Source organism: Primulina huaijiensis, chromosome 9 (assembly GCF_012295235.1).
Source record: "Primulina huaijiensis isolate GDHJ02 chromosome 9, ASM1229523v2, whole genome shotgun sequence".
NCBI classification, from domain to species: Eukaryota; Viridiplantae; Streptophyta; class Magnoliopsida; order Lamiales; family Gesneriaceae; genus Primulina; species Primulina huaijiensis.
Genome location: NC_133314.1, coordinates 18,289,363 through 18,317,320, shown reverse-complemented (window position 1 = coordinate 18,317,320; position 27,958 = coordinate 18,289,363). Strand labels below are relative to the sequence as shown.

The following is a 27,958-nucleotide window of genomic DNA, read 5'->3' as shown; positions in this document are numbered from 1 at the left end:
GGAGGCTCAAAATATTCATTTTCTCTTGAGGACAAAAGTACTTCATGTTAAATTATCTCACTGTATCACAATAGTCTCGTAGAAGATGACATTGTATGATGTCAACCCCTATAATCACCTTAATAGCATCTTTCTTAGCCTTTATCACCTTCCATTTGCTTACATCAACTCCACATTTGGTCATTATCACATTTTGTAGATGTTCAATTTTTATGTCAGGATTATCCCCGACAATCTTCTCAATTCTCTTTCCCAAATGCCTGTAATTGTCAGTCGTATTCTCATGACTTCTAGCACAATTGCGTTTACCACATATAGTCTTAAATCTGAAAAATTAAACCTATTGAAATCCTCATTCTTGTGTTTAACCCCTCCAATATAAACTACTTTTGGATACGTTCTTTTTGGATTAACCTTAAACTTACCTCCATACCATACATCGAACTTGATCGACTGATCCATACAATGAAAGAGTAACATAACACTAAACAAATACCGAATTTGTGAACAAAACCAAAACTTTGCGGAAGCGGCTACAATAATTTGGAGATTAGGGGTTTCTTTCTAAATCTTCTTATCTGGAACAAAAGCGAGAACGATTATGAGAGAGCCGATAGTGTATCAGGTGTTATTTACTAAAGGACAAAAAAAATATTACAAAAAATTCAAAATAAATTGATACACGCGACCTAATTTTTTAAACAATGAGATTCAAAATAAATTGATACACGCGACCTAATTTTTTAAACAATGAGATGATTATTAACCTATTAATATTGCATAGGGATTTTAAAAAAAATTTGATGTATCACAAGGGGGGGAAAAACAATTATCCCGAGTGTCTGCTGTGTCCGTAGTAAAGCCCTCCCTAAACCTCTCCCACTTTCTGTCACCACTCCAAGGATCAATATGACATCCATTGAAGAATCCGATGTCGGGATTCTTTGCTACATCTCCAATCTCCCGGGATTTCGCGGAATTCTCAAGCAGAGGTAATTACAGAGATGAGAAACCTAATGACTAGAGGTAAAAACCTTTCTGATTTTCGATTGGAAACTTTTTTTTTTTCCAGATATTCTGATTTTATTGTGAATGAAGTCGATTTGGATGGAAATATTGTCCGTCTAACCTCGCTGGATGCTCCACCAGAGGTACTGAAGTTGATACTTTAATCACTTTGGTCTATTACGTTAACATTATCGGCAGGAAGTGAGTTGAGAGGATTTTTCACACATAAGTAATGAAAAATTCAAACTTTAGTTTTCTAAATGCAAATTTTATCCCAGAAATATGTGAAATCACCTTGATATTCAATGGTCCGTCTGCTCAACTCTCTGTCCCATCCTGATTACATGACCTTTTCTGTTAAAACATGGTCTAATAGATTGCTGAGGAAAAGAGAGAAACGATATGTGATCTATTGGCTAAAGATTACGTCCCGGAGATAGAAAAGTTTAGAGTTCTTGCTGGTGACATCGATGCAGAGAAGTTGAAAGCTTTTATAGATCAAGTTTCCTCCAGTGTTGGGGGCAGCAATGAATCAATTGTTCTCTTGCCCAGTTCTGATAAGTCCCATCGGACGGTATTTTGGACAAGTTCTGCTCATTTATTTTACGTAACTGGTTTCATATCATATTATTTGTTTCTGGTCTTAACTCTTAAGAAAGGTTGTTTATCTACTTTCAGGCGGTTCATAACTTCTTCAAGGAGAAACTGAAATTCCTTGTTTCTGACACCATAGACGGTCCAGATTCCTCATCTAAGTGCATCAGATTGCGGCTGGATTCAGGTAGACGGAATGATAAGGGAAGGGACTCAAGGAAAAGAAAAGATCGAGGTGATAGACCTTATGATTGTAGAGGTTCAGATAGTTGGCCAGAACACCTTGGCAAGTTTCTGAGGTGATTTTTTTTAATATTTCAATGCACATTATATATTTAATTGTTAAGACCCTAAATCCTCAGGGAAAAGCTGGATAATGCGAGGAAAGAAGTAGGAGATATTAGAAAAATAGGTCTTTGAGTCCAGACATAGTATTGGGACTTTTTTAAAGAAAATGATTATCAGTGACATGATTTTTGAAAATGAGTATGGACATTATTCGCAACAAAATTGCGGCATACATAGGGAATTTTTATGCTCATTCAGTGCTACAGTAATACGAGGATTGAACTTTGTGTTGATACTGACGCCGTTGTGAAAAGTATGTATTGATTTTATACGTGATTAATTTCTTTTGATTGTTTGTTTGCCAAATGTGTAGTAAATAAACGTGCTCTCTAGGTCATTAAGTTCGCTGACAGTACTCTCTCAAGGATGAAGAGAAATAAAGGTTCTTGCTCTTTATATGCAAGAATGTGGAAAAGTTTTACCTCTGAAGTCTGAACATTTCGTGTCCTTAATAGGTCATTGCGCTCAATGTTGTAAATGGCGGGAGACGGTGGCGGTCACTACCTAGGCGGTTGAATTTTTGTAACAATTTTTTATATGTAATTACATACAATCATGCAATATAATTATTAATAATCACCGTTTTTCATGTAATATATGTAATTAAATAATGTTTATGCATAAAAAAAAGCTTAATACAATATAATACAATTTAGACAAAGTACAAATAAATATATAGAGGTTAACTAACAAGATAATTAAGGTGATGGTTGATGGCGGCGGCGGCTTGAAGCGGTTTGAAGCAGATGTTGGCTGATATTGGAGGTCACTTGCATAGTTGTCAAAGACTAGGCTAGAGGCGGCCCCAGGCGCAACGATTCACAAAGGCGAGCCCAGGCGCGCGCCTGAGCTCGCCTTGAAAGGGCTATCGGGGGCGCCTTAGGCGCTCCTGAGATTGCTTTTTTTAAAATAATTCACTAACAGAGAAGTTGCATTTTCGTTTTTTTTAATTAGTAACTTAAATTACAAAAGGCCCAACCCAACCCCAAACCCTAGCAGCCCAAGTTCACAAATTGAAAATGCAACTTCTCCGAAAGTTCTAGGGACTCTGATGATTCGATGGAAGAAGATGATCTTGATTTGGATGATTGAAGAATTTTAATTGTGTTACTTATTATTATAAACTCATTAATTATTTGTTGTTTTGTGTGACATTGTGACTTAATTATTTCATATTTATATATTTGTGACATTGCAACTTTCTCGTTTCATTAAAGTTTACTTAAAACTCAGTTTAGCTAATGATTTTTATAACATCCTTTATTGAGTGGCCGTATTGATCGAACCCTAACAATGATCAAGTTTTTGGAAAATTGGGCTGGTAAGAATTGAAGAAGTTTGATTTATGCTTTGAAGGTTGAAAATAATGCGAGTGTTCTAAGGCTTAAGTCATATGTGCAATCTATTGGTGCTAGTTACCGGTTCATTTGTTATCCCACCCCCCCACCGTACCCAAAAATGTTGTTCTTTATTGTATATCTTCATGGATTTGTGGAGCACTCAGTGTTCTAAATGCGGTAGGCGGTAAGTGAATTTAAAATTCTATTCAACTGTCAAAGTCAAATAATTTTAAAAATAAGTCAAAGTCAATCAATTTAAAAAATCCTAGATATAATAAAAACACTTTTCACTCTCTTTTATATTTCAAGTGTCCTCCACCATCAATAACCACCTGTTTCAAACCGCCTCCAGCCGCAGCCGCCATCAGCCACCACATTAATTATCTTGTTAGTTTGCATTTATGTATTTATTTGCACTTTGTCTAGATTTTATTATATTGTATGAAGCTTTTTTATGCATAAACATTTTTTAATTACATGTATTATATAAAAAATGATGATTATCTATAATTTTACATTGCATGATTATATATGATTACCCATAAAAAAATGCTAAAAAAAAATTCAAATTTCAACCGCTTAGGCGGTAGAGGCGGTAGGCGGTCACTGACCACCCTCCCACTGCCTCCTGTCATTTACAACATTGGGAGCACTCCACTTGTGACCTGGCATAACATGTTAAAATAGTTTGGTTGGTTTTATCTTTGATATTTTATCTTAATATCTTGCTTCGATTTGGTAACTGAAACAGTGAATATCCATTACCTTTGGATGCATCCTGCATATTGTGATCTGATAGTTGTTTCCCGTTGAGATTTTTTTGCTAAAGCCGATAGTAGCTCTTCGTTTGGCCTTATTTTCATGTTCATGGCGTTTTGCTGCGCTGTACCAATAAAGTGGATTTTTGCACAATCTTTTCAGGTTTCATCTTTACAAAGAGAACAAGGATACACAGGAGGCCCTTGGGCTTCTTGGAAAAATGCTTGGCGTTCAGGTAATGCGCATATATCATTCAGGTTTGTTCAATCTCCTTTTAGTATTCAAGCAGCTTTTAGTAAATATTTACTTGGCTGTGTGGAGTTGTTACCCTTCACTGCTGGCTAATGGTAATAATGGATGACATTGGAAGGATAAACATGCTTCCATTAATTCACTGCCTCTTTTCTCCTATGAACAGGATTCTTTGTTTTCTTTGACTTATGATTATGGTTAAAAAGCTTTTTCAGTCCTACACTACATGCCGTGAAGTTAACAATTCTCTCAAGTTTTTCTGTTTTCATTTTGCAGCCCAGGTCTTTTGGATTTGCAGGAACAAAAGATAAGCGGTCTGTGTCTACTCAAAGGGTAATTTGTCTCATCTATTTTTTTTTGCTTGACAGACATAAATATTCATCCTCTTTTTATTTTTTTATTATTATTGGACTACCAGTTGTTAACATAATAACTAGTTAAACTTTCTTAAAGATGTTATCCAGTTTGCATTCAAAGAGGTTATTGCCCATATTCTTTTAATTCTGGAAAACTGTTGGCTACAATTCACCTATCAGTGTTAATGGAACTGTAAATTGCTTAATCATGTACAAAAGTCGTAGTCTGCCATATGTCCTGGAATAGTTGTCACACATTTTCACATTTTTTATGTTGACATCAGATAACTGTGTTTGTGGTTTTTCATTTTTTTTATTTGTTTGTTTGTTTGTTGTTTTAGCATTTTGGTGTATCTATCATAATATCACGCTTAGATTTTCCAGATCCCTGTTGTTGAAAAATCTTAGTTGGCATAAAAAGATTGGGTCTGTTCACCCATCTCCATAACATCCCTTTATGAGTAGGCTGAGCTTTGCAGTACTATCATGATCTTTTATGCATGTATGTTATAAATAACCTTGAGATTGATGTTTGCTTGGGCTTCTCCAACCTGTTTTGACGGTGTTGAGCATGGAAAGATTTTGTAGCGAAGCATGAAGTCAACTTCACTCGGTATAGCAAGATGCTAAATTGTCACCAAAAGCAAGTCCTTTGTTGCTGCTGTTTGTGGATGAGCACGGGGTGGCTTTTCTATCTATTTGTGGACAGAGTTGTTTATTCTTATATTGGTGATATCTCATCCAGAGTTCCACTTCTTTGTCCCATTTGCCTAGTTAAGGATTTTTCTTTGCATTAGTTCCCCGACCACATTGGCTAAATGATAGTCTTCCAAAAATTATTTCCACTCTATGTCTCTATCACTCATTAAAACTAAGTCATATTCTTGCATTTTTTTGCACATTGGCTGTCATTCTTTTAAAAACGCTGCCAGAGCCCTAATAAGGGGGTTCGATAGACCCCTGCCTATTTATTTGAGTGATAGTGGGCTAAAACTTCTTGAAGAAGAGGGTTATTTCATGGATTGCACAATAAAACTAAACCAAGAACGCACAATGATTACATATACGTAGCTTAGAAAGTATGTAAATAAGTTAATCCCATTCTATCCATTTTAAGAGATATCTAAGATGAGGTAATTTCTGCATTAGCTTACAGTTAAATCTACCACATAATAATGGAATTTTGCTGTTCTATTATTCTTATCATGCAAAGTATTGTACCTTTGTCATTGCTTACAGGTTACTGTTTTTAAGCAGCGAGCTAATAGATTAGCGGCACTGAATGAAAGATTAGTTGGTATTAAAGTCGGAAACTTTTGGTACGTGCCTGACCTTGCAAGTTGTATCCACATGCATTTCTGAAGTTGACTCTATAACTTTTTTGAATATCATGTACAGCCACGTGCATGATGGTCTCCTTCTTGGGCAACTCCAAGGAAATCGATTTACAATTACTCTAAGGTATGCACTTCAATATCTGGTATGGGCGCAATTTCAGTAGGTTTTACGCATATTTAATCCTTGGTTGTGTTTTTAATTCTTCCAGAAGTGTAATAGCTGAAAATGAGGATATTATCAGAGAATCCACGAGTGCCTTGGGAAAGCATGGATTTATCAACTACTTCGGTTTGCAGGTTAATATTTGATAAAATTATTCACTCATGTAAATTGCTAAATTTAACATGGAAAACCTTGATGAATGCTTTTATTAATGCCAGACAATTTTTACAATATCCAGTTGTCAAAATGGCTAAACATAATACTGAACATCATAATAAGCATGAAACAATGGAATGATTATTTGGAAGACACTAAGGAGTAAGGATATAGTTCTACAGGTTTGTTTATCATAGTTTTTGGTAATAGATGCTGGCTTCACCATAACTTGTCTATAATCTATATTATTGAGATCATTAAGAAAATTTTCACTGATGTTTGTCCTGCCTCCTCTAAATTTCAAGCACTCTAAAACTGGTGGGAAATTTGTTTTCTAAAGAACTTGATAAGGCCAATATTGTAACGACCATGAGCTATCCTGATCTTGGGCTCCCTTAGGGGCTTTCTCCCGTAAACGAGCTCCTTTTGAGGCCTTCTCCCTCACGGGTTTCATACGCCGTTCCTCATAGAATTTCCGCATCCTTGGAAAATGGGTTTTTTCGCCTTCTTCGACGCTCGAACGCAAGATCTCTAGGATAAATACCTAGGTGTGTTTGTACCAATTGGGCAGGACACGCGCCATTACTCACAGAATACTTTCATTCTTTGAAAATGAGTTTCTTTCGCCTTGTCTAACACTCGAACCCATGAACTCCAATCCCCATCCTTTGAAAATGAGTTTCTTTCGCCTTTCCCAACAATCGAACCCATGACCTTCAAGATAAATACCTAGATTCCTAGAGGTTTGGTGCCAATTTCAGGGATTGAGATATTCTATGAGTAATGAAACGTGGGAAAACCAGTGATGTAGAATATCCTAGAGGGATCCCGTTTACGGGAGAAGGCCCCAGAGGGAGATCGGGATAACCCATAGTTGTTACAAATATTCTGTTAATACTCAATACATTTTTGGTTACACATTGAGGATTCATATCTAGCAACATCATTCATCCTAATTAACTTGAGAATTCCTAAACCAAACAATCGGTTGTAAATGTTACATAGAGTTTAAAACACTTTATCTACTGATATATTTTCCTTAAAATTATTAATTATATTATTAATATGTGTCTAAGTAATCAAATAATAGAGGTTATTATGGTAATGTGATATTAGGTGTTTATGTAAAAACAAAACCAGAAAGAAATAAACCCTTTGCGTTTGGCTAAACTGGCACCAAACACCAGAGCTGAACCAAACACTTATTTTTGAGCCAAAACGAACACCGGGCCGTTGTCTCAGTTAAGGTCTGGTATGTGCCAAATTTTGAAGTCCTCCAAGTCCAGGCACAATTACTCAACGAATGAGTTATAATTTAATGTATGGTAACTTGAAGTTAATCACATGTGATGATATTCTTGTACTGTTGTACACTGAAAATTCTTTTTGGTATATTAATGTGTCGAACCTTTAACCGTCCCCGAGCAACAACAAATCAATGGAAACCAAATCCATAGCATACCATGCACTCTCGTAATTCATTGGCCTGATTTGAACAAATTTGAACAAAGTCATGAGCATTTAGGCAAAGACAAGCCTTAGCTAATTAAACTTGTTTATGAACTGAAATTGCATAAAAGCTACATTAAAAATTGAAATAACATTTGCAACATTCCATGTTTCATAACACATGCCATAATATTTTTGCAATTAATAGTGCCGAAAGAGAATGGCCCCGGTATTTGATGACCACTGTAGTTGTGTACTTGTATATTTACTTTGCAGCGCTATATGTAATATTTACCTAGATTGCTGAGATATTTGGTGGGACATGCTTATGCATATGAGTCGTTCTTTATTTCCATGAAGGCTTGATGTTTATTAAAATGTAAACATAAACATTGTTTGGATTTTTTTACCTTTTTCCTGTATGGATTGTTATCTCATTTCATCCCGTATGTTTTAGCGTTTTGGAAGCAGTTCTGTACCTACTCATCTCATTGGAGCTGCATTACTGCGTGGAGAATGGAAAACTGCGGTTAACTTGATTCTTGATCCAAGAGAAGGGGATATCCTTTTTCTTTTCTCCTCACACGTACATACATATATATAGTTTAACTTGAAGGGTTCTGGGTCTAGACTTGACAAATGATTAATATAATATAAATATCTTATACCATATAATTGTATATTATAATGAATAATTATCAGCGGTTGGTGGGGGCGGCTATGGAGTCGAGGTGCCAAAAGTGTATGAGTACTTATTCTCTAAAAGGTGTTTAAGATTGTATAGGTGTATTTTTTATAGGTTTATCTTGACTAATATATTGATCACAAAGGGATGCTATAAAAAAGATACGGGAATATTACGAGGAGAGTGGCGACATTGAAGGAACTCTAAGACAGTTACCTCGTCATCTAGTTGCAGAGCGTGCTATTGTAAGTATCCTGTTTTGCGTTTATCAGTCTTCCTTTTTTTAATGCAATAGGTTTTATTATCACCATGCCTATATTTATTTGTTAATGTTTAAGCCTTCATTGGATGAGAATAAAAAAAATTGGGAATTTTGGGATAGAAGTGTAGACAAATTAAATGTGTCAGATCAAATCACAATCAATAGTAATTTTCTATAAATATTTTGGAATTTACAATCTGTATCAAATATTGCCTTCACTAGTCAATCTGTATCAAATATTGCCTCCCTAAAATTCTCGTATATGAATAGTTTCCAAGAGTCAAGAGGCATCATGATGGATTTAGTTTCTTTCAAGGTTTTGTTTTAAAATAGTAGAGGTTCCTCCTGTCAATTACCTTTGTTAAGTTTTGGCTAAATATGCAGCTTTTTTGGTTTGACCAATGATATTTTTTCGTTCATTCTACTTAAAAGCAACAATAAGCTCCTTTCATTATGAACTACTTAGTTTTCCATTTTTTTAAGCAGATAACTTATTTTCCTGCTCATCATTAGCATTTTCTTTTTTGAAAATCCAGCTGCATTGTTTCCAAAAATCTCCTGGAAATTACTTGCAAGCTTTGTTGGCTATACCCAGGACATTGAGAATGATGTAAGTGATTTTAACTGATTAAGGTTTTATTTAAAACTTACACATGTCTACTTTTTTTTCACTACCACAATCTAATTTCATTAATTTGGTTTGCGTGTAATTTTGATTCATGGTTATTATGAAGCAAGACCACAAATTGATTATATTTGTTACTAGTCTTACTATTTGCTCTCCCCCTAGCAAATCAATCCATCCTACTTCTGCTAGTTACTTCTGTACTAGTGCATCTCTTCTTAATTCAGCTTGGTTTTGGTGGTTTACGGCTGTGTTTGTTGGTGTAGTCTAATGTTTTGTGATGATTAAAAAGTTGGAAATTATTACCACCTTGAATAAAAAAGAACTATAAAGGGTTTATTTGGGAGGCTCGTAAAAACGCTGTTTCTTTTCTATTTTTTTGGAAACAATAAATGGGTAAACAGTTCTGTTTCTGGCAGTGTTCTAAATGGCGGTCGAGGCGGCCGTGCCTAGGCGGTAGGCGGCCCTCGACCGCACAGCCTATGCATGAGACAGGTTTTTTAGGCGGCCCAGTGCCTAGGCGGTAGGCGGCCCTTGACCGCACAGCCTATGCATGAGGCAGGTGTTTTAGGCGGTCCAAGCTATATGGCGTTGGGGAGGCAGGTCGAGGCGGCGAGCAGGCGGGCTAGACAGCGAGGCGGGCTGTCAAGATTTTTAAATTGTAGTCAACAATTTTAAAAACCTAGTCAACAATTTTAAAAACTTAATCAAAGTCAACAAATTTTAAATATCGAAACCCTAGTACACCTCACTTTCTTTATTTTATTTTTGGTTTTCACTCTCAACTCTCAAGTCTCAACCACCACACACAACCCGCCGCCCGCTGTCCGCCGATCGCCGCCAGCAGTCAGAATATTTAGGTTAGACATTGTATATTTATTATTTATCATACTTTTTTAATAATATGGAATGCCTAACTTAAATATTCTGTTTAGTCTACTACTTGTTTTAATGATGGATAATTGATTGAAACTTTGAAATTTAAACTTAGTTTTTTGGTAAAAGTAATTATATTACTTTCTTAACATGATAACATTAATATGATGATGAATCTTTATTAATTGTACATTATCTAGATGATATTATATTGTATGAAGTTTCTTTGTGTTTAAACATGATTTAATTGCACATTTTACATAAAAAATGATGACAATTTGTGATTATATTGCATGATTATTTATGATTATCTATAAAAAATTACTTTAAAAAATTCAACCGCCTAGGCACTGTCTAGGCACCGCCTAGGCGGCCGAGGCGGTAGGCGGTCACCTTTTGTAGAGTCTTTATTGGTTGGATCTTTATTGTTCTCTCTTTTGATTCTAAAAATGTGTCAATGGTTTTGTAGTTTCTTATTCCTCACTGAATATACTCCAGAATACCTCCCTTCTCCAAATTTTCTTCCCACCTCCCTGGTAGGCAGTAGACATTTTGCTGCAAAATTATGATTTTCTCTCTCATTAAAAAATTATAATTAGTACTTGTATTCTTGTGTAGAACAAATTCTTAGTCATTACTCATGCATACCTTTGTCATATGATTTGGCAGAATTTGAGAAAGCTCCTGTTATGCTTACTCTCCAGATTGCATGTCCCTTTACTCTAACGACCTGATATTATATTGACTGTTTTTTTTCAACTTTTATATGAACTTGATTGGTCTACATCGTAAGACTTGATGATTATTATTGCAAATATTATTTGATGTTAGTTTTCCAATGGTGTGTGCTTCATCATTTTTTGATGCAGTGAGGCCTTTGTATGGTATGATGATATGAGGTTAGATAAAATGGAAACAACGTTGTAGACAAAGCACTGATGCAGTGTTTTGTTGACAAACTAACTTTTGTCCCTTCGAATAAAAATTTACATCACATAATCTGTAAAGATGCTTCATTTTCAACTTTTAGGTTTGTGCATAGTTATCAGAGCTATCTATGGAACCACGCAGCAAGTGTAAGAGTTCAAAAATATGGTATGTGTAGTTTTCTGCATTCTATGTTCTATATTTTGGCCATGGAGAAATAATATTTTTATGGGTTTTCTGCAGAAAGTTTTTGATTAACAAACTCCCGCAAGTTTACTAATGATTGTTATAAGTGAAACTGTGGAAAACTTCTAACAAATCGCATTAGGTTTACCCATGATCGTTCTGATATAGTTTCAACATCTAGTTTAATGTATACATCTTATTTGGAGTGTGAGAAGTCAAAAATGGAGTGCAAAAAACATTTTTATCCTTTGTTTCCTCTCCTCTGGAGCCACCGTCTTCACTCTGGCCGCCTTCTCCTTTTCATTTTGTATTTCCTCCCTTTTCTGCTCACTTTTAGTTGCGAAGTTTCTATATTGAACTGCATTGGAAGGAGAATATAACTGATATCTGAACTTATATCTCTTTGTTTGCTAATTATCCTTATGTAGGGGTTCACCAGATTGTGTTGGGTGATTTGGTGTACTGCAAAGATGCAAATGCTGAGGACAAAGCAAAAATATTGTATTTGGAGAGCAAAAATGGCGAATGCGATCATGTAGATGATGATCTAGGTGGCATAACTGATGCTCCAGATTTAACATCCACATTGGTCAAGGTATTTTCTTCTACTATCCATATTTCATTTATTCGCTTAATATCTTTTCGAAAAACTTGGGAACAAATCTCATTCATTCACTTCAAATCTTCTTATTGTTTAGTATGAGAGCCCACTTTTGCCATCTGATGCACTGGTGTTGGGCATATATGTAAATTTTCTTTGCCTTAAGGCTTTAAGGACTTGCTTCTAGGAATTGTATGAAAGACAATTAAATCGCGTACGAACTTTGCTATCAGAAAGCAGTTAATGTATACGAAGTATTGATATTGCAATGGGCACTGTACAATTCCACCTGTGGCTGACCGACCCTAAGTTTATGTACATAAAATACAAACAGAAATATCTTCTCTTTTATCATTTGTACCCTTTCATTTGAAAGATATGTCATAGTGAAGGTATCTACTTTAAATTTTGCAATAAGCTATTTCATGAATTGATTCTGAATAAAAGGTAAATGGATGGCATCTCCAAAAATTATTATCTTCTAAGAGAAATCTTGAAACGTTCATTGCTTGACTGTGTTGAATACCCATTCTTAAATCATCCTCAAACAATTAGATAATGCTCTGCCTTTAGTATATATTATCACATCAAATTAGAGTCAATTTGGCTTTCTGTATCACTGATGATCTGGATCTAGAATAGGATTTTTGGATTTAGAATTGATCTTATATATATTGGAATAGTCTTTTTGCTTTTTAAACTTATAAATTATTCCAAATTTCTTCAAACTGTACTTTTAGCTGCATTTCATCCATGTATTAGTTTATGGACTTCATTTTGTTATTGCTCTACAAGATATAAATCAGGATGTTAAACATGGTTGTTTGTGACCCGTAGGCAAGACTAAACATTCCTACTAATTATCACATGTAATCTGCTGTATAATATTGGAATGGATGTCTTCGTATTCTCTATGTATGATGATTCTTACTTGTAAGAATCTAAGATGTTTCTTCTGAGCAGGTAATTAAGGAAGATGATATAGTCACCGGAGATTACACTGTTGATGATATTATCCTTCCTTTACCTGGGTAAAGTTTAGTTGGACCTGACACCTTGTAAAGTGGCTAAAGTTCCTTTCCCTTTCCCTAATCTCTGGTTTATCTAATTATTTGTTTTAAAATATTCATAAATATTCCCCCTTTTACAAAGGGGTAGGAGATGTAGTTGCCAGCAACCTTTTTGATGCTCTGATATTGGCAGGTCGAGGATTACTTATCCAACAAATGATATTGAAAAAGTCTATCATGACTTAGCAGAAAAGGTGAGATACTCGTTTCTGATCTTGTTTGTTTGTTTGATTTTTTCAGTTTGTAGATTCATTTTTTGGGATTCCGATCTAGATCTACCATTTTTGAGTAAAAACAATTTTGGTTCTGTTTACAATACCAAAAACAATTTGTTTCTGTTCTGTTTTGGAACATATGTCTAGAGCATTAATAAACAAACACGGCCAAGAACAGAACCAAAGCTCTTCGTGTTTTTGGGCTGTTTTTATTTATTGTTTTTACTAATTAAAATGCATTGTCTACCTTTTCGAATTTTACCAATATCTTACTCTTTTTACCTTCATTTATTCCACATCTATTCTTCTTTTTTATTATTATTTATAAATATTATATTTTGATTACGACAGTGATCTAATTCTCAAAATTATTTTTAAGGAAATGTTATTAACAAATAACAAATTTTTTTTGACTGACAAATAACAATGTTTTGCATGCATTTACAAATGTCTTTTACTACAGATTATTATTTTTATTATTTTATTTAATTATATTTTTATATTATTCTAAATTAATATTTAATTTACAATTTTTATTTTTAAATGTATTATAAATTATTATTTTTATAATAAAAACGTAGATGAAAAAAATACATTATAAATGCCATTTTCATTTATTTCAGCAGTAAAAACCTATTTTTAATTATTACTTCCTTCTAGACACTTGTAACATTTCTAATTAATTTTTTTTAACTCACAACATCAGATTAGCTTATTTGTATCTCAAGAAGAAAATGTTTATGAAATAAGCAGAGACAAGAAGAGGAGTAATAAACTGGACCTCTTCACATACTTCTTGCTTCTTGTTTTTTTATTTTTTTGGGTCTAACTTTTTATTTTTATTTTACTATAAATCCTTTTAGGACCTAAGTACTCGGAATCTTTAGTTTGGTCATGTAGGGTATTAACCATGTCATTGTGGTAACAGATAAGATTTTTACATTGCCATTGAAATATCTGTGGTCCAATCCAACCGACATCGTTTCTGTGTTACAAGTTTGAAAACAGTACACTTATTCTAGAGGGTCTTTAGAAACAATTTTTGTGATTCTAAAAATTGGGGTTTTACATGTGGTTGCTCAATATTATGCATGTGTATGTGTGCTGGTAGGATTGGTGTAAGAGAAAATTAATTGGAAATGAATAATGGCTGTCGGGTACATGGATCAAACTAGTGTAGTGTTGACATGTCAATACACATGACATAATATTTCTACCATTAGTGCTCATGATGGACCTTTTTTCCTGCTTTTCATGGTTAGTTTCATTTTACAACTTCCTGCATTTTTCATTTTAAAACTTTTCAGGATGGTATCAGCTTGACAAAGAGCTTGCACAATACCAAGTGAGTTAGTTAAAGTTACGGGCCATAGAAATTGTTGAAGATTTTGTTATTGAGTAGATAGTTAATTCATCAAAAGGAGAGTACAGAAGGGCATAAAAATGGAACTGAATGTACTTAGCATTTCAAGCTCTTGAATTTGGTATTTTTTCTTTTGTCTTCGATAGAACAACATGCATTTCTATTTAGATTCAATATCCTGCATTTAAGGCACACTTAGAAAGCATCTTTAAAGCATACCAAAGCTAGTGTTTTTTGTCCGAGACATTCACTTCATTGTAGAGCTGTACCTTAGCAAGCATGTAAGTACAATAGCTCAGCCTCGTGTGCCTTATAAGCATAGTCACATTTTTTGTGGGCTTATAACGATCATGATTTTAAGAACCATTTAAAATCGGATTTCCAGCTTCACACTAAAGTTTCTAAGCCAAAGTTTATAATTGACTTAACTTTCGTATCATATTCAACTTGGAATGGAATCTCACATCTCCTTATATTGTCAATACTTGCTTGCTTTCCTTTTTGTTGTGACAAGCAAATGCTTCTGTATTATCTGCCTTCGTTTTTCTGATAATTGGTATTACTTCTTGCAGGGAGTTCTCAATGATTAAAATTACAGGGGCATATAGACGTGTATTTGAAAGGCCTAAGGACTTTGAATGGTCTGCTTGACCTTTTTTGTTTACTTTTCCTGCAATATCATACTGAAAGTTGGTTACTTTTACTAGATTTTTCTTTTTCAATTTTCATAGGGAATTGGTCAAATACAAAGATATGGATGCACCTTTGGCAAAGACTGATTGGGAAATTGTTGCCAAGTCATGTCCACATACCTATGGTAGAGATGAGAAGGTACAAAACAAGTGGCAAGCTGATTTGAAGCTGAAGCCACACAAAGTCGGGAATGAGATAGAGATGTCTACAGAAAGTGGAGAAATGGTGGGTGATAGAGGGGAGGATATGCAACCAGAGGATGTCTCCAAGACACAGGAGAACCTAACAGCTCTCAAGTTGAGCTTTATTCTCCCAGCTTCTTGTTATGCTACCATGGCAGTAAGAGAACTGCTGAAGACATCAACATCTGTAAGCATCTGGAATTGAACTTTAGCCCTGTATCAAAATTTTAGTCCTAGGCAATACATATATAAATGTATTTCTTTATATTATGAAATGCTACTTATTGGATAAGATCCTTATTCCCAAAAAAATCTATAATTACATAGTAGCTGATTTATTCAAATGTTTGATTCATAATTCCTTCCTCTGGGATTATTTTCTCGTAATCTTGATCAGGATACATTTCTCTATTAGATGAAACATGAATGATATTAGTTTAGTAAAGATGAATAAGCAGCTTGTCTTGGTATACAAACTTGCTCAAATGTCTTTTGTTAATGGGCATAACATAAATTCTTCTAACAGCAGTAGATTTAGAATATACTTTTTCTGATACACTGATATTGTTTGTTATAAGACAATCAATTAAAATCTGTCTAGTTTATGTTTCATTGTACTGCTGCAAGGATGACTTATACCTTTTTTGCTGCGTAGGTTGCCTTTCACAAAACATTAAACTAGGATCTCGAAGGAGAAATTTCAACACTTTCCTGACTAATCAAGTTGCACTAATCTGTAATGCTGAGCTATTTTATGAGGTAAATGCTGATACTTGGATTACTGGTACGACCATGCCCTAAACAGTCTGCTGCTGAAGAAGAAAACGTCAAAATGGAACTGGAGATAAGAGTCTATCTTTTTACCATCATGGTTATTTCCTGCTCTAAGGTATGATTTGCGCAAGTCGTCCTTTATTGCTTGCATGGGCACAAAGTTTTGAACTCGCGAATTCTTATGTACCTACCCATTTTATTTAAGTTATAAAATTTTAAATTATTGTAATCTGTTTGATGCTGGAACTTGACTGTCGACAATGCTTTTTAGATGTAGATGTTAACATGTGACCTTTAAACATAAGAATTACTTCCCCAGAAGAAAGTTTCGATTTTCTTCAGTTGTGTGGTATTCGACAATGAAGATAGGGATTTGAAATCATTTGAAATAATTATTTGGTTCCCCTTTTATATTATAAAAAGGAATTTGTAGTCTATGTGGAGATCAATGAATCTTTGTACTATTTGCATTGTTTAAATCTTTAAAACATGTACCAAAGAAGTGTTCAATCCGTGCAGTCAAAATCGATAATTGATGAAATAGTCTTTTTTTTTTTTTTTTGGAATAGTCTTTTGAGCTCTTAGAAAGGTGCGTTAAACAAATAAAATTCATTAAAATTTTAAAACAAACAGCATTGAAAAATCCAAAAACAAGATTTTGTCGCATTATTACAATATATGCCAGAAAAAAAAGAATAAATTAGACTAATGGAAAGATTTTTAGATGGAAAAGGTTGAATCTTGAAACTAATTTCGAAATTCATGTGCGATGAATGCAATACTTATTTATAGTTGATGCTTTATGAAGGATTGATTGTAAATGTATAAAAAATCATTAATTTTCAAAATGTGGGAAAAATAAATTTTGAATATTAAAAACTTAAATATTTTATGTCATGCAAAAGTTGCACATTTTTCAATTTTTGTTATGTTATCGGTCAATTCAATTTTTTTAGAAATAATTTTTCATCAAAATGCTGATATAATATCGAACGCACTAGCAATATTAATACAACGTCAACATTCTTGAGTGATAATGTTAGGATCAAGCGGTTATCACTAGGTCAAAAGCTATAGTTGTTAATCAAGGCGCAATTTTATTTTTTTATACTTTTGACAGCATATAGTACACCTACTTGGGTGCTAATGGGTAGGGTTGTTAGGTCCATGAGTCCGGGGAGATGCGTGTCTATCTACTAGTGTTGTCTTCTATCTCTTAGAGATCATTATTACCATTTTCCTAAAGTCGGTCCTATCTCCAGTAGAGACAGTATTACCCGTTAAGATACTCTTTTACTACCCACTTAGCCAACAAGATCAAGCGGTGCAACGTCAGCATCTTGACGTCTGATAACTTCTCAGGAAGTCACTCATCCTAGTGTTATTCTCACTCATGCATACTTAACCCAACATCCTCCAAGACGTACATAAATATGATTCTTGGGAAACTTGAACTCATGACCTCGCTCTGATATTAATTGTTATGATCAAGCGCTTACCACTAGGCCAAAAGCTATAGTTGTTACCCAATGCACAACTTTATTTCCTTATACTTGTGGTAGCGTAGAGTGAACCTATTTAGGTGCTAATGGGTCGAGCTGTTAGACCCATGAGTTCGGGGATGTGCGTGTAAGATCATTCTTACCCTTTCCTTACCGTCGGTCCTGACCCTAGCAGAGACAGTATTATCCTTTAAGATCTGGTGTCACTCTTTTACGACCCACTTAGCCAATCAAATCAAGCGACACAACATCAGTAGCTTGACACATGAGAACTTCTCAGGAAATCACCTATCTCAGTAATACTCTCACTCATGCACGCTTAATCCAACATTCCCCTTCATATACTTTTTGGGAGACTTGAACTCATGACATCGCTCTGATACCAATTGTTATGATCAAGCGCTTACCACTAGACTAAAAGCTATAGCTTTTAGCCAAGGTACAACTTTATTTCCTTATACTTGTGTAGCGTAGAGTATACCTACTTGGGTGCTTCGGGCTGTTAGGCTTATGAGTTTGGGGAGGTGCGTGTCTATCTGGTGGTGCTGTCTCATATCCTTTAGAGATCAGTCTTACCCTTTCTCTACCGTCGGCCATGTCCTCAGCAGAGACAATATTACCCGTTGAGATATGACGTCATTTTTTTATGGATCACTTAGGCAACCAGATCAAGTGGTGTAACGTCAGTATCTTGACACATAAGAACTTCCTAAGATGTCACCCATCATAGCACTATTCTCATTCATACACGCTTAACCCAACAGACAAGTTAGTGTTTCGATGAAAAATGATTAAAATTGAAAAAAACAAAAATAAAATAGAGGTTACGATTATCAATAACAAAACAAAAAGTGAAAAACATGCAAATTGCATGACAAAAAATATAATATTCCATTTTTCATATTCACAAAATAAAATTATTTTAAAACCTGAAATACATTTTAAAATGTTAATTTCCCATTATATATTATATACACACACATATATTTTTTGTTATGCTGTCAACTAATCGTGTCCACCTCTGTGCCTTCCAATAAGGTGATATTCATGTATTGGATATGATGAAACATATCAATATTGTATATCCATTTGGCAAGTGTTACTTTATTGATGAACACAAAAGTTAGTATGTCGGTTGGCAGCATAGCAAAGCTACACACACACATATATGATTTTTTGGTCCATTGATTTGTATAATTTTGAGTTTTGGTATATTAAATTGTCAAAAGTTTGGTTTGATATACTAACTATTAATTGTTTACTATGTTTGTCCAATTGATGATGTGATATCTGAAAAATCAGCAATTTATGATGTAGTGTCAGTAATTTGTGATGTCACATCCGTATTTTCTGGTGTCAAATAAGCAAATAAATCAAAATAATCGAAAATTAAAAATTAATGTATCAAAACTAAAATTTGAAAGTTTAGGAGACCAAGTACAAAAATTGAACAAGTTCGTGAGAAATCTATTTTCCATAAATATAAGGACCGAACGGCGAATACCTTCAACCGTGGATGCGATTTCTTATCTGCAACACCAACACGAACATAATCCCTCTCTTTTTCCCATTATGTTGGTCTCAGTACTCAGTACAGTATGCTTGTATCTTCCCGCACTTAACACTGCAACTCTTCACATTTGCTCACTCGATCTTCAATGAACATTCTTCAATCTCTCTCCCGTCTCAAACCCTCTTCACCTCCACTCACTCTCACTCCTCTCCCTCTTCCCTCCCAAACCCACTTCTCAATTTCCGTTAAAACTAGTCTTGACCACTCCAAGACTTCCAATTTATCTCTTTTCGCCACCCTAGAGAGCCGCGCATCAGCAGCTGTTCCAGTTGAAGAATTTGATGAATACGATGAAGACGAAAGTTATGGTGAGGTGAGCAAGATAATCGGCAGCAGAGCGCTTCAAAATGGCCGCGGAATGGAGTATTTGATTGAGTGGAAAGACGACCATGCTCCAACTTGGGTTCCCTCCGACTATATAGCAAAAGACGTGGTTGCAGAGTACGACTCTCCTTGGTGGACCGATGCCAAAAAGGCTGACGCCGCAGCTCTGGAGCGGTTGATTGCATCCGATGATGGAAGGGACATTGATGCCGTCGATCAAGATGGTCGCACTGCACTTTTGTTTGTATCTGGGCTTGGCTCGGAAGAGTGCGTTAGACTTCTGGCGAAGGCTGGAGCTAATATAAACCACAGGGATAAAAGCGGCGGCTTGACGGCGTTGCACATGGCCGCCGGCTATGTGAAGCCTGGGGTGGCGAAATTATTGCTAGATTTTGGGGCGGACCCGGAATCGGAAGATGATAGAAAGCAGACTCCGTTGGAGTTGGCGAGGAGTATTCTTAGGGTGACACCAAAGGGAAATCCTGTGCAGTTTGCTAAGAGATTGGGGCTCGAAAATGTGATAAAGATATTGGAGGATGCAATATACGAGTATTCGGAGGTGGAGGTGATATTAGAGAGAAGAGGGAAGGGCGTGAATATGGAATATCTAGTGATGTGGAAAGACGGAGAGGCGAATGAGTGGGTGAAGAAAGGTATGATAGGGGAGGATTTGCTTAAAGATTTTGAGGCGGGGCTTGAATACGCCGTGGCGGAAAGCATTTTGGATGAGAGGGAAGGAGAAGAAGGGAAGAAAGAGTATTTTGTAAAATGGACAGATATGGAGGAGCCCACCTGGGAGCCTGAGGAGAATGTTGATCCTGATTTGATCATGGAGTTCGGGAAGGGCCAGTCAAGTAAAGTAGGTGCCATTGTTGATTAGCACTGCCTTTAGTGTGTGGCATGACTGATTCTGATTTTCATTTCCTATATTGGTGTTATGTTCAAATATTATCTTAGTAGAAATTTGTGACGGGATTAAAAAATTCAATTTTGATTCTTGAAATCAAATTTTTAGCTAGACAATGTTTTAGTTTCAGATAATTAGATTTCATGCTGAAACTTGTTTCATTCTTTTCTTTGGCTGATCAATTGTGTTTGTTTCATTAATTTTTAAACTAAAAGTTTTATTGGTTACGTCAATGATGCATGAATGGATACATTAATGGATGATCGATCACATTAACTGGACATTTGTGGAGCGTGCTATGAATTTGGGGCTCATGCCACATGGACGAATATGTTGGAGTCATGAGCGTTCTGTAGTCAGTCCTAAGGTGGGAGAACTAACTAAATCTGATTTCTCACATAGTGCAAATTGCGACCAATTGACGCAAAACTGCCAACGTATCACTTACTCTATCTGGCCACTGAGATCAAGCTTGTCTTCTCCCTTAAGGACATTTACTTGCTTCTGGTTCCGGGAGCCTCTTGTGGCCTGTGGGATACTTCGTCAAAGTGGAGAGATATTAGCCTTTGTTCAAGGAAAGAGATTCCGAGTTTGACTACTTAGTTGCATCTTGTGGTTTGTCCATCTATGCTGTATGTGGAAATAAATATGTTCCAGAGGTTGAAAGTCGAAGAAGTCCAAAGTACAAAATTGCAACTGTCCTATTGTGGTTTACATGATTCAAAATTCTCAAAGATTGACATCGAATTGCACGAGCAATGTGATATTTTCTGAACTGAAAAATGCATGGATTCTGCTTTCAATATACAATAGTTTCATAATCTCGTAGATCATAATTTAGTGAATGCGTGCATGCTAAAACCATGTAACTTCTTCCTGTTGCCCTTTCATTTCTCGAGGATGTCTAATTTACCCGCTTAATCAACTCAGTTCAAATGAATAGCTAACTTCTATTCTATCATTCGTACCTGCAGGTTACTGAGCCATCATCTTAAATTGTTTGGAAAAAATCTGATCGACGCACCTTATTCACTGGTATGTTCGGAATATATTGCAGTTTGAATACACTGCAATTTTTCTGAACAAAAAATTGTGTGGTAAATTTCTTTCTCAACTTCCATATCTGCCTGTGAACCTGAAAATAGTAATTATTTCTATATACTAGGTGCTAGAGGTGCGATTCCTGTGAAGTATGATTTATTTGTTGAGATCCCTAGCTGAATTATGTAATCATAATCGGAATCCGTTTCGTTCAAAGCCTGTGCTGCATTTGATTCAAATGCTTTATTTTGTATGCATAGTGTTCTCTTGAGTTACTTGCAGTTTCCATGCATGTTGTTTAATGTAAAGTGATCATTTTTTCATTGAGCAACTCTATATTGTGTAGGCGGTTGATTATAATTATACGGAAATATGGTTGGGTAACCGTAAATTAATTTATACTTGATCAAATTTTTATATTTTTAATTGATGTAAATTATGTATCTACGTATGTAGAATTGTATATACATGCATGTCCTCGGATTTAAAGTCTACTTCACCATAAATGGGTTGGTGTATTACATTAGCAAAATTAGGAGTTTACTTCTTTTTTCCTTTTAATAACATCTTTGAAATGTATTTAGCCAATAAATCGAGAGAGTAGAATAAAAGGGTGTGTGAGAGGATGACTCATTTGAGGAGTGAGTCTATATATTTATTAATTTTTTATTTAAAAGGGGAGAGAAATCACCCTTCTTGTGTCTGTCTCCAATCATACCAGAAGAACTTGCCTCAAATGGGATTAATGATTTAGTCTTGTCATCAGTGGATTTGCCTTACCGGTAAATCTTGATCAACCAGTGGCGCTGATTTTTGCCACCTTTCCAGTCCATTGATGATGATCGTCTGTTTTCTGATCGGTGACGGGTAAAGGTCGTTGCTTAGGTTCACTGTGCGATCTGGCTTTCGCTTTTGAAGATTTAGTATTGCTCATGTAATTTGGTAGGAAGCTGGAGTCAGATGTGACATGATCTGGGCAATTTACGAGTCTAGGAATAAATTGTTTGTTTTCATGCCAAATAGAGAAATGTTTGGCATTTGTAGGTGCCATTGTCTCTTGTCTGCCATCAAAGGACAAAGAACTCGAATTTGTGAAGGATAATGCTGACAGACTAGGGCACGGATTAAGCTTGTATTCTTGTTGCGAGACCGAGAGACGGCTGCAACCATAGTCTTCCACTCTTTGAGTGTGTCTGTGATCCATGCGCTCACTTATCCTCCTAGTAAGTACTTCCCTTGTTATATGATCAACCCTGTTCTCCTGTAATGAAGTTGATTAGAACGAGTAATAGGAAAAGTCGTCATATTCTGTCGCCAATTAATCATTGGCTGCACATAAATATTTGCCAACACAGTTGCAATTTCCATAAAAGAACTAGACAAGACATACTCTAGTTGGTTGTGCTATCTGAGCATCAGAAGCTGATGTTTGTTTGTAAGATATTTTTCTGGGTTGGTCTGTTTTTTGAACCCTTTGAATTCGGGCGCGAACTTGAATCGTCATCACAGCATGCATAGACCTTAGAACATAATTCATCTGTTTCCTAACCAAGTAACCCTTCACCAAGGCTTGCAATTTCACTAGCCCTCTTAAAGCCCTCAATGCTCTCCTTGCCTGTTCATATCTCGACCAGTTGAACGCATTATTCACCAACAAAAAGAGGAAGTTCCGGAGTAAATACGAATATGCGTACCAAGTAAGAACGATATGCGGCTTGTATTTTGGTAGCAGCTGCATTAGTTGATGGAAGAAGAGGTACGATGACAAAGTTGTGGTTGTGTCCATGTTCGGCGGAATCGAAGGATTTAATGGTCTTGTGTGATCTTTTGAAGCTCCATCTCCGTATTACTTTAGGCCCTTCTCCTACAATGGCCTCGTGTGTTCCTTTCCCGAGTAACAAATTTCTGATCCATTTACCTGCCTTGCCCATGTTTAGATGATACCAATCAACACACCAAAGAATTTAGTTCTGAGATGGGATTTTCAAAAAGAACTTATATGTATGTATGTTAACTAATTAATAAAGAGAATTATTAAAATATAGGCCTGCAGTGGCTCTCCCTTCTGAGCTGCCATTTGCCACTTCTATGTTGTTTGTTGATACTACTTCACCCATTCGGTTGGTTTACTTGGCTGAGCCGATAAGGTTTTATTTTTCCGGAATAGTTAGCAAAATAATCTTCGTCAAAATATCTCTCTCGTCTTGGCTTTGATAACCGTAAGTCTTTGATAAGAAAAGGATTGGAAGACTCTCTAAAGAGGGGATACTGTTCAAAGCCTAAGGGTAAGGCCGTCGAAAACAAGAATTGATATGAACAAACATTTACAAAATGTGCAAAAAATATAATCTATCAATTATATTAAATTCAATAATGAGTCGGTAATATATATATCCTTAAAATAATAAAGATTTAATTTATAAATAACGAAAGAGGAATGAATTCTGAATGTGGAATAACTAAAGGAAATTTGTGAATATGTCCACTCTTTTATTAACAAAAAATAAAACATATAAAATTGATTGGTTGGTTTACCTGTTTATTATTTTTGAAATTTGAAATATATATATATATATATATATATATATATATTTTACTTGTTCTGGACCGCGAGACGTTTTCACATGAACTACAAAGAAATATAATTGGTCGATATATATATATTTATCGAGATACAAATTTCTTCGTTGAAAAATTAATTTAAGTTCAACGAAGAAATTTGTATATGAACTTAAAGCTCAACGAAGAAATTTGTATATATATATATCACATAATATTATATCCATTAACAAATTTCAACAAACTAATCTATTTCCAAAAACATTGTTTTCGAAAATAAAAATCAATTTTTTCAAACAGTTGAAACTAAAACAATGGTTACGTAAACAATCAAAACTTGCAAACTTAGTTGATCGTTCATCGATACGTGCATTCAATTGAAGTCAGTAATAACATAAACAATAAATAATCACATAATATAAAAGTGCACAAATATTAATTATTATTTAATGAAAACAAATACATCAATCTAAATTCACAATTCAAACTCATATTGTGATGCTTCAGATTCGACGAATGTCTTCATTGTACTTCCTAAGAGAAAAAAAACATTTTGAAATTATAATAAACATTAAAATAAGGGTAAACTCATGTCAGTTCATATTTACTTGCTATCCACACTTTACACGTATATGTATAAAGATATTTGTGTTCAAAAACTGTCACAATCACCCATAGCAGCTTTTCATGAGTCTTTCCAACATGCTTATGTCTTCATTCACACGGAATTGCTCCAAGATAAACACACCTAAATTTGGAATTATTATGTGATAAACTTTCGAAAAGAAAATACATATATCAAATATTTTATGTCTTACTCAACTATTCAGTCTCATATATGCACAACATCGGAATACATCTGATTCTGGTGTGAGATTGGTTCACTCATGTTTTCTTTCGCCCAAAAGCATGCCGGACTCCAGGAGCTGTTCCTTGTCCGTGTAACTTCTTAGCACCAACAATCACTCTCTACCCTAGTTACCCTCGGACATCACACATATATGTATATTTGAATAACTGAAACGATAACATCACTTATTGCTTAAATATAAATATCATATCTTGGGAAGAGCAATCTATTATATATGTTGACGTGAAGACGAAATTGTTCAGGAAATAACACTAAATCTTCACAAATTCTTTTACAACATAGATGATCAAAATATCAAAACAACAAGTACACAAGACCAAAATTGTAATTTTCTCGAGTATTAATAATAACAATCATGGGTTTAATTCTTATGATTGTTCCATGTATGACCTACTCAAATGGTACTCCACGACGACCTTCTGGAATCATACATCATTTTCAAATCCACCCACGAGAAGAGACGACCCATTCTATTTCCTTTAAAACAATATGGCATGTTTCAAATGCCTACGTACAACATTTACACACATTTTTTCAAAATCTAATCTCTGACCTTTTCTCTACCAAATACCAAAAATCAATAAATCAAATTAAACGTTAATTATCTATATATATTTATGAAACTAATTAGTTTCAATAAAGTTGGCAGATCAATTGATAAAAATATCACAAATTTTTGTATGAACTTGACCTTTGGAGAGACTTATACCGCTGTTATATTTGAAATTCGTGCACGGTCCCAGAATCTTCTACAAAGAAATTTTACAAGTCATGTCCAGTTAATATTAATATATATATGTATATATATAGGGGCACACATAATAATATTTTAAGATTAATTTAAAATAATAATAATAATAATAATGGGTTTCTTCAATTCTCTTCGTTTTCTAACAATCTTGGTGGTACTATTATTACCCATAATATCAATTACGGAGGCTGATATTCTTGATCCCTTCTACGGTAAGAAGTTCTATCGACTTCCTTAATAGAAAAGATTATGAATTTTATGTTTCGGGTTCGAGTCGTGTAATTTTCGTGCATGGATCCTTTAATCGGAGAAGATTTAATATATACGAGCCGAGTTTAGAATTTAGTTTTGCATGCACATATAATGAATAATATGTATGGAATCTATATTTATATTTGGTTTTATGTTTACATTTTTTGCATACATTTGTACTGAGTTTGTGGTTTTTATTTTTGTGAAATTTAGATAATATATGTGATGAAGTCCAATGTGGAAAGGGAAGCTGCGAGTCAGACCGGAGTTACCCATTTGGGTTCAAGTGCGAATGCGAGCCTGGCTGGAAGCGCACGAAGCTTGATGATTCCGATGAACAAGATCTACTCTACCTACCTTGCATCATACCAAATTGTATGTATATGCGTCTATATATATATATACACACACACAATTTTTTTTAATATTATAATCAAACTCAAAATGCACGATGAATCAATCATACATCTTTTATTAAATTTCGAATATTTAGGAGAGTTCTGATTATATTGGTATCATTTTGTCCAACTGTAATGTAACGATTATGGACCATTAGGCTGAACCAACATGAGCTTCAGCCCATACCCATACACCACTACTAGTCGTGGGTCGTTATTTTGAATCATCCTAATTACCTATGACCAATAGTACTAGTGCATGAGTATGTGTTAAAGTTCATGTTGATTCAGCTTAATGACCCATGATCGTTACATATATATAATATTCGAGATAGATGTTTTTTTTATTGAAATTTAGCGACCAACTTTATAATATTATGAAATTTTAGCCACACCGTTTTAATTTTTGCATGTGATATATATACACACAGGCTCCCTTGATTATTCATGTATGCCAGCAGCTCCGCCAGCTCCAGCAGTTCCATACAACTCATNTTTTAATTTGTTTGTTGGATATATGATTTTAAATAAGTAAATATTTATAAAAATCTGCGTGCTTCAGCTTGCTATTGGATCTATTGCGGGGAAGGGACATGCACGAAGAACACGACGCGCACACACACTTGCCAATGCAACCCTGGATACTCAAATCTCCTGAATATCTCAGCATTTCCATGCTACTCCGATTGTAAGATTAATTTTATTCGTCATTATATATTTTCGCCATCTCGCGATTTTATATATATTTCGAACTCTATATATGTATGTATATAATAAGTATAACGTGTACTTTATTTTGATCGAATGAATTTAGGTGCTGTACAAGCCGACGACTGTCAAAGACTTGGAATAAGTGTGTCGAAATCAACTTCGGTTCCATCTTCGAACTCGAACGATGATAGCGGAGGTCGGTTTTCGTGTTTTTTTTAATCATATGAACAGTTTCACAAGATTAAATTCATATTGGATAAGCTAAGAACAATATCATCACAATTTCATTTAAAGCAAGATATAAATTTTAATGCATACTCATAAATAAGAAATTTTTCTTGAAACATTGATTTAATTTATATAAATATTTATTGATTGATCGGAATATTTTAGGTTTGAATATTTGACATTTTTTGTGAGTCACTTTCAAATTAATAAAAATTAGACCCATAAATTTCAATAATCATTATTTTCTTAGAATTAATTTATTATTTTTCAATTATTACTTGTTTTTATCATGTGTATATCTGAATAGTAATATCATATATTATTGGTAAACTTTTAATTGATTTGCTTTAATATCATATGTGCAGCAACAGCTCTTTCGATGGGGATATTAAGCTGGGTTGCTACCTTGATTATACCTACAAGTACTAGGGATAATTTTATTTTATATTTTTACATTATTCTTTATTTTTTCAGCATGTGAAATAAATTTAAATAAAAAGAATTTTCGTGTATAATAATGTTCAGACCGATTGTAAAATTTATAGTGACGAGGTTTTGATTGTATAAGAACATCCACGTTGAGGTGTTAAATGGGTATTATCCTCTTCATTGTGAGTGGG

General features: G+C 34.7%; 3 protein-coding genes and 2 long non-coding RNA genes across 7 annotated transcripts; 4 read left to right on the top strand and 1 right to left on the bottom strand.

Moving 5' to 3' along the window:
* The first annotated feature begins 828 nt into the window (after window positions 1-828).
* On the top strand, window positions 829-16,655 carry LOC140985111 (multisubstrate pseudouridine synthase 7). Of its 2 annotated transcripts, XM_073452866.1 has the most exons (20): window positions 829-992; window positions 1,073-1,151; window positions 1,385-1,582; window positions 1,687-1,901; window positions 4,212-4,284; window positions 4,578-4,634; window positions 5,897-5,976; window positions 6,056-6,118; window positions 6,204-6,291; window positions 8,220-8,323; window positions 8,590-8,692; window positions 9,246-9,319; window positions 11,241-11,305; window positions 11,752-11,918; window positions 12,888-12,955; window positions 13,128-13,188; window positions 14,517-14,554; window positions 15,145-15,213; window positions 15,304-15,634; window positions 16,103-16,655. In XM_073452866.1, exons 1-20 carry the CDS (start codon window positions 910-912, stop codon window positions 16,127-16,129), a joined length of 2,043 nt encoding a protein of 680 aa, XP_073308967.1. In that variant the 5' UTR covers window positions 829-909; the 3' UTR covers window positions 16,130-16,655. The 2 variants fall into 2 exon arrangements, with proteins under 2 accessions (XP_073308967.1, XP_073308968.1); XM_073452867.1 differs by lacking the exon at window positions 829-992 and having other exon boundaries at window positions 1,385-1,595.
* Window positions 16,656-19,255: 2,600 nt separating this feature from the next.
* On the top strand, window positions 19,256-21,845 carry LOC140985318 (signal recognition particle 43 kDa protein, chloroplastic-like). Of its 2 annotated transcripts, none has more exons than XM_073453140.1 (2): window positions 19,256-20,479; window positions 20,930-21,544. In XM_073453140.1, exons 1-2 carry the CDS (start codon window positions 19,382-19,384, stop codon window positions 21,128-21,130), a joined length of 1,299 nt encoding a protein of 432 aa, XP_073309241.1. In that variant the 5' UTR covers window positions 19,256-19,381; the 3' UTR covers window positions 21,131-21,544. The 2 variants fall into 2 exon arrangements, with proteins under 2 accessions (XP_073309241.1, XP_073309242.1); XM_073453141.1 differs by having other exon boundaries at window positions 19,262-20,479; window positions 21,502-21,845.
* A 516-nt stretch (window positions 21,846-22,361) lies between these two features.
* LOC140983937 (protein IQ-DOMAIN 19-like) lies at window positions 22,362-23,499 on the bottom strand. The gene is made up of 3 exons (XM_073451090.1): window positions 23,263-23,499; window positions 22,959-23,183; window positions 22,362-22,829 (listed from the first exon to the last, which is right to left on the bottom strand). The coding sequence occupies exons 1-3, from the start codon at window positions 23,497-23,499 to the stop codon at window positions 22,362-22,364; spliced, it is 930 nt and encodes a 309-aa protein (XP_073307191.1).
* A 2,353-nt stretch (window positions 23,500-25,852) lies between these two features.
* LOC140984350 (uncharacterized) lies at window positions 25,853-26,898 on the top strand. The gene is made up of 3 exons (XR_012176597.1): window positions 25,853-25,961; window positions 26,215-26,376; window positions 26,831-26,898. It is a non-coding gene; the product is annotated as an uncharacterized lncRNA (long non-coding RNA).
* A 63-nt stretch (window positions 26,899-26,961) lies between these two features.
* Window positions 26,962-27,897, top strand: LOC140984310 (uncharacterized). Its single transcript, XR_012176594.1, has 3 exons — window positions 26,962-27,087; window positions 27,214-27,306; window positions 27,704-27,897. It is a non-coding gene; the product is annotated as an uncharacterized lncRNA (long non-coding RNA).
* The last annotated feature ends 61 nt before the right edge of the window (window positions 27,898-27,958 follow it).